The 9,387-nt window shown below is 33.8% G+C and overlaps 1 protein-coding gene across 1 annotated transcript; it reads left to right on the top strand.

Moving 5' to 3' along the window:
* The first annotated feature begins 2,516 nt into the window (after window positions 1–2,516).
* On the top strand, window positions 2,517–9,346 carry LOC134241976 (uncharacterized). Its single transcript, XM_062723994.1, has 3 exons — window positions 2,517–2,601; window positions 6,352–6,482; window positions 8,732–9,346. Exons 1-3 carry the CDS (start codon window positions 2,595–2,597, stop codon window positions 9,053–9,055), a joined length of 462 nt encoding a protein of 153 aa, XP_062579978.1. The 5' UTR covers window positions 2,517–2,594; the 3' UTR covers window positions 9,056–9,346.
* The last annotated feature ends 41 nt before the right edge of the window (window positions 9,347–9,387 follow it).

Raw genomic sequence — 9,387 nt, 5'->3', positions numbered from 1 at the left:
ACGCCGTTCTTCATAGTATACAATTTTGTTTCTTTAAATCATTAGGCCTATGTAATGTGAAGCGGTCACCCATCCAAGGGTTAAACAGGCTCGCTGTTGCTTAACTGCCTGAAATAGAGGGAGACTCTACCGCATCACGAAAAGCTAGCAGTACAAGTTCCCTATATACTGTCCGCTACACACACACCCGCTCAGGGAAGCTTCGACCCGAAGTTTAGCATGAGTTCTCTCTGAGTGTCTGAGCCTCTTCAGTACAGGCAACCAATGCCGTTCCCGGACACGAAGTCCGTACCTGGACACAAAGTCCTAGCCTTAGAGATTCCTGAAGCAGGTTGGAACTTCTTCAGTTACGGCAACCCCTGCCGTCCAAAAACACGAAGTCTGTAAATGGACACTTAAGTCCTAGCTCTGAGACTTCCTGAAGCAGGACAACAGACACCAGAGTCACTACGCTGCCACCAATTTTGTAATGGGAAGCGGTCACCCATCCAAGGGTTAAACAGGCTCGCCGTTGCTTAACTTGCTTGAAATAGAAGAAGACTTTACCACATGACCAGAAAAGCTGGTTAAACAGGCTCGCCGTTGCTTAACTTGCTTGAAATAGAAGAAGACTTTACCACATGACCAGAAAAGCTTGCTCACTTGCGAGGCAGTATAAGTTCGCTATATACTGTCCGCTATAATTACATCAATACTTTTAACTAAATTAGATATACTGTATTCTAGGATGAAAACACAAGGGGAACCAAATAAAAATTGATGTTTATGACTTGTTTTCTGTTTCTATTCTAAAAAACGGGCTCGTGTTTCAATTGGCAATAGTCAACCGGGCCAAGAAAGATTAGTAAATGTGTTCAGGATTCCGCGCCTTCTTCTTGTTAAATTCGAGGTCGCTCGTAAATATATTCCAAAGGAAATAAGCATTTTAAAAAATATTTTTAAAATAACGAAATTCCTCTCGAAGTTTGGTAAAAGGCAATAAAACAAATTGTAAGACTTATAGTGTACTATATTTATAAAGAAACAGTTCACTTAGGGAAGACATAAAATATTTTAAAAATTATTTTAAAAATAAGTTTTTTTCGATATAAATATTATTAAAGACATCATGAACTCAATAGTGTGTGTTCCATTTTTTAGAGACCAGACAAGGGTATAAAACATTAATTCTTCGTGGTTTCTGATGGCGTTAGCACCATTTATGTTACGCATTATGTCAAAATATGTACAACATAACAATTCTACCTCGTTTATATATATATTCCACGGCTAAATAAGATAACAAAGAACAAAAAGTTTAGCATTTTCTCTGAAATTCATCTGGGATTTAATCTAAAATGTTCCAATTTAGGAATTTTTTTTTTCAAGGCGCGGCATGAATGACAAATAATCAGAATTTAGTGATAGATTTTTGTGGCAGTCGATTCATGTGCAGAGGGATTTTAAACAGAGGTTTTATAAAACTCTAATTGAAGAAGGTATTATCCATTTCACATGCAATTCACACACAATGTTGTTCATAGAAATTGAAGTTAGCAACAGATTTAAAACAACACGTGTATCATTAATTAACTGGTATATTTTTTCAATGAATTTTATTTGAGGGGGATATAGAGGTTTCTTATATACCTATTCTCACTTTTTAAAAATTTCAATTTCATCTACTCCCACTTGCAAATTTAATAACAATAAATGTTCAGAAAATAATGAACAAAGAAGATGGGGGGATAAGGCGAACGAATTTTTATAAATTGCTAGAGTTCGAATCCCTCGATTATCATCTAGTATCATGATTTTAATAAAAGAATATATTTTCCCTATCTTTTTTGTCTAACTCAGAAGAGGTTTATCTCTCATAATTTTATACATTTCAATAATGAGAACTTAATTTAAATATTCAATTCACAAAATTAAGATGATTTCTTAATATCTGAAGCTATAAGCATTCTGCACGACTTGTTTCCCTATCTTCTTTATGAGCAATTTCATTCAAATATAATATGGATTTGAGAAAATAACAAAAGTTTAACAAAAAAAGGCACTTTAATATCTTTATTCTAGAACATAAAATAAAAAGATTCATCGTAAACAAAAAAAGCATTGAAATAGCTGGATTTTTATAATAAATAGATTAGATAACATGGGAAAACGATTTAATTCACTTTTTTTTCTTCTTTCAAATATGAGTAAAAAGTCTAATTTATAATTCTAAAAAGTAAACATGCCTGTCCTCTATTCCAACAGGTATTCATTAAATAATTGTTAATCATTGTTTACATAATAAATAATAATATGTCTTTTTCTAAAAAGTTCGTTCAGTAACTCTCAACTAAAGAATACGGTAACGTGTTTCATATTCCCACATGCATCTCATTAAAACAACTTTGAGATCTGCATGGTACGTTTTTAAATCAGAACCTGTGGAGGATTGACAATCTGAAGGTAAGCCAAAATTTTTGACTTTGTACACCCCTCCCCTTCTCACTTCCGATATTAGAACTCTTTTGAATTGAAAACAAATTTTGGTGCCACTAGTTTCAATATAATGGTACAAGGGCAATAATTCTAACGTTATCTGTTCAAAGTGCAAGAAGATGAATAGTTAAGTATAAAGCTCACATGTTATGTTTGTACATGTAAATTCGATAATTTGTCCAACAGGGACGTGGAACTACGGTGTTTAGAAGTCGAAGTGGCCTCAGTATAATGTAGTCACTGAGTCAACCGTGCTACATGTTGACATGTAACGTTAACGGGTCAACCGTCAAATGTCAAGTTCATTTTGTTAGATAAACAGATGAGGCGAAATGTAACTATTATAATTCGAACACTTTTAAAAAGAGATTTCCCATCTATATCCCTATAACCACGATAACATAACACATCTGTTTGATATTCTACTTTGGCTCCATGATGCATCCTCCCAAAAGGGAGGGGGTGATTTGAGTAAACTTGAATCTATAGGCCTACTGAGGGTACTTCCATAACGTCATATATCGATCTGATCACGTATTTGTTGTTCTTGAGAACAAGATTTTTTCCTTTACAATTATATGTACAACCAATTTCCTATAGTAGCCTCATGCACCTTTCTCTCACTGGTGTCAAGATTTGAATAAACTGGAATCCACAACTATCAGGGGATGTTTCAATATTAGATTGACTCATCATACATATCATATGTTGGTTGTTTCTGTGAAGAAATTTTTTCTCTATATTAGCCCCATATGCCCAAGTAGGTGTCATGATTTGAATAAATTTTAACCTGAACTCTGTAATGATCGAAACTTTCAAATAATTCATCTTTTTTACTCTTTTTTTTTTTTTTAAAGTTCTTGATAAGAATATGTTCAAAAGATATCATTGACTTTTCACTTATTCCTATTTATCCTTGAAAGAGAATGTGGCCTTTCTTTTGAAGAATCTTGAATCCTCTTCACCTAAGTATGCTTTCTATGAAGTTTGGTTAAAAATGGCCCAATTGTTTTTATGAAGAAATAAAAATGTGAAAAGTTGACAGATGATGGAGAGAAGCCAGACTCCCACAGCCTTCAAATAATTTTAATAATGATCTTGAAAATTAATAGGCAGCTCAGGATATTAAAGACAAAATCACAGATCATATTCAATATTCATACATTAAGCCAAATTTGACAGATTATTGGATAGTGTAAAATACTTATATTCACCATACTGAGAAAGGGTTTGATTTGATATTTAAAAATAGGGAGGGTTTTAGAAAAGGATGGCTATGGTTACACATACTTTTTTTTCTCTGCATGTTTACATCAAATGAAAAGATTTAGGAACTAGACCCAAAAGTGGTGTGTTTGAGAAATGTTGCTGATGTCCTCATAGCCTTCAATCCAATAGGTGAAGTTTTTCAAATGTAGATCAAAGCTAAGAGTTAAAAAATGTTGGTACCCTAAGAAAATTCCTCTCACAAGGAATAAGCTTGTGGGAGCTCTAGCACCAACCATTCAGAAAATAGAGGAAGGTTTAAATTAAATATGTTCAAAAGTAGGTCATACTCCAGGGTCAATGTTATTTAGATAAAAATATTTATTATATTATTGAATATTTTCCATCTCTCTGATTGGCCGAGATCCAACTATGTTAGAGAAATACTACGTTGTATTGACCTGCACGTGACGTTCCAGGTCAATACAAGGATTTATTTCCTCTACATTGATCTAAAAATAGATCGGGAAATTCCAAATTGATACAAATTGTTTTGGAAATCTATTTAAACGACTATCACTTTTTTTTCATGTGAACAAATCATAGGCGAATATATATTTTTGGGTGATGGTGGTAAGAGGGGATGCAGGGAACACCCCTCCCCCAACACTTTTACTGAACAACAATTTTTACTGTTTTCCCTGATAACAATTTTTACTGTTTTCCCTGATAATACTCCTTCCTTTGAAAATCTATACTATAAAAAAGACTGACATTATATTTTTTATTCATGGCAACTAAAATTGATTTTAAAAACTTCAAATTGATACGATTGGTAAGGCTTATTTACATTTTAATTCTGCTTCTCTTTTGTATTTGGCTAGAAGTTAATCAAATGCAAACAAGTAATGGACTTTATCATTTTATCAGTGAATCATATAATAAAACAATTATTGCTGTTTTTTGGTCAATACAATGATTTAGCCATCTTCGAAGTACAATATTCACCTCGCCCTCCGGGCTCGGTGAATATTGTACTCCTCAGATGGCTAAATCATTGTATTGACCTCAAAAAACAGCAATAATTGTATATGATACCATATGAAAGATTGTGACAAGAAATACTAATTATACTATATATAAGACATAAAGTGAAATATGGCAGCTCTAGTCAAAATAAGGGACAAGCTGATTAAAGTTTTTGCAAATGTAGGTCAAGGTCAAAGGTTAAGGTCAGGAGGTCAGATGGTTGATACCCAAAAGAAGATCTTGTAACAAAGAAAACACCTGACTGTGATATAAATCCTAGTAACAATCATTCAAGAACTATGACCTAGTTTAATATTTTCCAAATGTAGGACAAATGCCAAAGATTAAGGTCTAAAGGTAACAAATTTTAGTATCCAAAGAATGATCTTGCATTGGGGCTAAACATTTAGATGACCTCACTTTTGATCTCAGTCTCACTTTTCCACTTCATCTTGCTTTTGTGAAAGTGAGACTGAGATCAAAAGTGAGCTTGTCTACATTTTATGGCCTTGGGACATGGAGACTGGTCACATGAATTCCAAAGCAGTTACTGTTCAAAAATTATGATCAAGGTTAAAATTGATAAAATTTGCAAAATTATGCCAATTTCCAAGATTTTGGACAAAAAGCTGAAGAGGTCAAATATGTTGGTGCCAAAAATTCAGTGAGTCAAATTGAACAAACAAATTCAAGGAATTGTGATCCCCCGCTTTTGGAGTCTTTGTGGGTGAGATGTCATTTTTTATAACATGCTTTTGGTGTCTTTGTCATTTATTTAGAAATCATCACTGAACTCCAAGGTCAAGGTTCTTGGTATCCAATGAAAAGTCTTCTCACAAGGATTACAAATGTGAAGTATGAAACCCCTAGCCCTTACCATTCAAAAGTTATGGTCAGGGTTAAAGTTTTTTCATAAGTACAAAAAATCTTCAAGGTCAAGGTCAAAAGGTCAAGATTGTTGATATCAAATGAAAGGTCTTGCCACAAAGAATACATATGTCAAATATGAAAGTCCTAGTTTCTACTGTTCAAAAGTTGTGGCCAAGGTTAAAGTTTCTGAAAAGTAGGTCAAACTCCAAGGTCAAGATCAAAGGGTCAAAGTTCATGGTATCCAATGAAAGGTCTTCTCACAAGAATTACATATATGAAGTATGAAAGCCCTAGCCCTTACTGTTCAAAAGTTATGGTCAAGGTTAAAGTATTTCATAAGTATGGAAATCTCCAAGGTCAAGGTCAAAAGGTCAAAGTTGTTGGTATCCAATGAAAGGTCTTGTCACAAAAAATATATATGTGAAATATGAAAGTCATAGTATCTACCATTCAAAAGTTATGGCCAAAGGAAATTGGAATTTTTGTGTAAAAGTGGGTCAAACTCCAAGGTCAAAAGGTCAAATTTGGTGGTACCCAAAGAAAAGTCTTGTCACAAGGAATACACATGTGAAATATGAAAGTCATAGCTCTACTAAATCAAAAGTTATGGGCAAGGTTAAAGTTTTTATGACGTACAGACTGACAGACTGATGGACAGTCGGATAGACGAATGAGATTTAATGTCCCCTCTCCTTTGCGAAAACAAGGGACAATAATGATAAATCTATTTCTATACCCAAGAAAATGTATAAACAATATGTTTTATTCAAGGAAAAAGGCCAAGACTTTCCCAAAGAGCGGTTGAAGCTATGGAGTACATTTTCCAGAAAAACCCTTATCCAACAGACGAGGATATAGAATATGCGTCAGAAGATAGCGGTGAAAGTATTAAAAGAGTAAAGGTAACTGTAGAAACTTTTATTTCTAGACTTTCTATACTTTGTTTGTATGGATTAAGATATATTGAAACATGTATTTAAATTTTTGTACAAATTCCAGGAAAATTGAGGAGTCAATTTTATATTCAAGGGTTTTCTATTCATGTGCAACTCTATTTTCTTTCTTTGGCATATATGCTTTTCATTGGCAATCTTCAAAGACATTGGTAAATATATTCACTTTGAATGTAAATCATGTTGGTCTCTTGTAATTCCCTTATTCTTAACCAATGTGCATTATGTATTTAATTTCTCAAGAACATCACTGAAAAAGATACGTACTTAACTCCCCCCCCCCCAAAATAACACTCAATGCAGAACCTATCTGTAATTCAAATGCTTAATATAAATGAAGCTTTTATTTTTTTTCCTGTATGGAGGTGTTCTACTGAATGTATTGGAAAAAATAATAGAACAGAAGAACAGATTACATATTGATTTACTCAGAGTACACAAAATCACGAGAGAATGCAAAGTAAATTAACTTTTGCACACTGGAGCAAATTTTCAAGCCCATGATCGAGTTAAATACATTCATGAGTTAATAATGAACAAGATATCATTTGTGCTTAAATCTTCCTGATATACTTAATTTTACCAAATACCGTATAAGTAGAATTTTTAGCGAGGATTTAATTTTGGCATTATTAGCGAAGGTTCTGAGATTGCTAAAATTAAATATTGCAAAAATAAACTGTCTTTAATTTGCAATAGCTTTATTATGCCCCTCTTCGAAGAAGGGAGGGCATATTGCTTTGCTGCTGTCTGTCGGTCTGTCGGTCCACTTAGTTTCCATTCATTTTCTTCGCAACCATTGCACATACTGAAATGAAATTTGGTATACAGATATATCACATTTATTTCTAGGTCAAGTTCTGTTTTGTATACGATCGCACCATTTTTGACAGAGTTATGCCCCTTGGACTTAGAAAAATTTCAATTATTTGCAGTTTCCGTTCATTTTCTTCGCAACTGCTGCACATACTGAAATGAAATTTAGTATACAAATTTATCAGAGGTATATCTAGATCAGTTTCTGTTTTGGGTACAATTGCACCATTTTTGACAGAGTTAGGCCCCTTGGACTTACAAAAATTTCAATTATTTGCGGTTTCCGTTCATTTTCTTTGCAGAGGTTGCACATACTGAGAAGAAATTTGGTATACATATTCATCAGATAAATATCAGGGTCAAGTTTTGTTTTGGATACGATTGCACCATTTTTGACATAGTTATGCCCCTTGGACTTAGAAAAATTTCAATTATTTGCAGTTTCCGTTCATTTTCTTTGCAACCATTGCACATACTGAAATGAAATTTAGCGTACAGATTTATCAGAGGTATATCTAGGTCCAGTTCTGCTTTGGGTACGATCCCACCATTTTTGACAGAGTTATGTCCCTTGGACTTAGAAAAATTCCAATTATTTGCGGATTCCGTTCATTTTCTTTGCAGAGGTTGCACATACTGAGAAGAAATTTGGTATACAGATTTATCAGATAAATATCATGGTCAACTTCTGTTTTGGGTACAATCGTGCCATTTTTGACAGAGTTATGCCCTTTTGGATGTAGAACAATTCCAATTTGGGGGGAGGGGGGCATAAGTGTTTTACAAACATCTCTTGTTAGTGAGCATTTTCAAATCACTAAGATTACATCTCGCTAAAAATAAAATACCCTATTTTAAAGACAAATCGCTAAATTTGGGTCTCGCTGAAATTTCCACTTATATGGTAGAATATACTATCTAAGATATAGTCATATTGTATACATGTATATTTTATTTGCTTAAAAAAACATATTTCTGGGCCACATATTAGACATCAGAAAAAAAGCAATTTCAAAAATCCTATTTCATTTAGGGGGGGGGGGGGGGGGGGGGGGGATAGATTCAAACTAAATCTTCCAGTACCATATTTTATTTATACATTACTACATTACCCTAATCTGGCTATTGTGCAACAAAAGGGGGCATCAACCTTAGCCCTGCCTTTCATTGAATATTTTCTATAGTAATAAGTGATGTTTTGAAAAGCATTGACTTCCCCTGAATGGGCCCTGATGCGTCTTAAATTGCTATCTATTCTTCATTGGATACAGTACAGTTTTTTTTCACCATCTTTAAACAGCTTTCTGGTACTTTCAGTTGAGTTTAGATTTTCTCCTTAAAAGAATTGTTTATAGTTCAGTGTTTAATGTTTTCCATTACAGACATGGTTTGCAAATCGAAGAGTGAAAGCCTTAGCTGAGCTTTCTGGTAAGAGAAAGCCGACCAAGAGGCGGCTGACTCTTCTTCCAGCTTCACAGAGATCAACACCATCTAAAACGGATTGGAGGAGAACCTCAGGAGAACAGCCTGTCTCCACTATTATACCTTCAGCAAGCTCCTCAGACAATGAGGTATCAAACAAGAAACATGTTCCCTGCAAAAAATGTCAAGTGACTTCCAGTGCATTGGACGATCTTCTGTTAGCACGTTATGCTGAACTGATAGAAGATAAAGAGTTCCACGAAATGGTATTTGATTCCGATTAGTGAATGGACCAGTGTGCATGTTTCTCTCTGGATATTCGGACCATTTATTTTGTTAAAGATAAAGAGTTGATAATTGATAGGTGATAAAAAGTTCCACGAAATGGTATTTTTGATTCCGATTTGAATGGACTTATGTGCATGTTTCTCTCTGGATAAATGGGACATTTGTTTGTGTGTCTGTTTAGGTATGTTCGTGTGTTTTTTGGTTTATTTTTGTTTTGTTTTGTTTATTTTTCAAATCAGAGATATTACATGTCTCTGTGATTAAAAGTGTTTATTAAATTAACGATAAAATGATCATATTGTTAATGTTTAATGATAGAAATCGCAAA

The sequence above is a fragment of the Saccostrea cucullata genome, unplaced genomic scaffold, assembly GCF_032062105.1.
Source record: "Saccostrea cucullata isolate Sc308-1 unplaced genomic scaffold, CSIRO_AGI_Scuc_v1 ctg438, whole genome shotgun sequence".
Classification (NCBI taxonomy): domain Eukaryota; kingdom Metazoa; phylum Mollusca; class Bivalvia; order Ostreida; family Ostreidae; genus Saccostrea; species Saccostrea cuccullata.
The sequence above is the reverse complement of the archived record's forward strand: the minus strand, read 5'-3'. Positions and strand labels throughout refer to the sequence as shown.

Bases quoted from the DNA above. Each gene is read 5' to 3' on its own strand.
- LOC134241976 (XM_062723994.1), top strand. The intron at 6,483-8,731 runs GTAACTGTAGAA...TTTCCATTACAG, and splicing joins AAAGTATTAAAAGAGTAAAG to ACATGGTTTGCAAATCGAAG.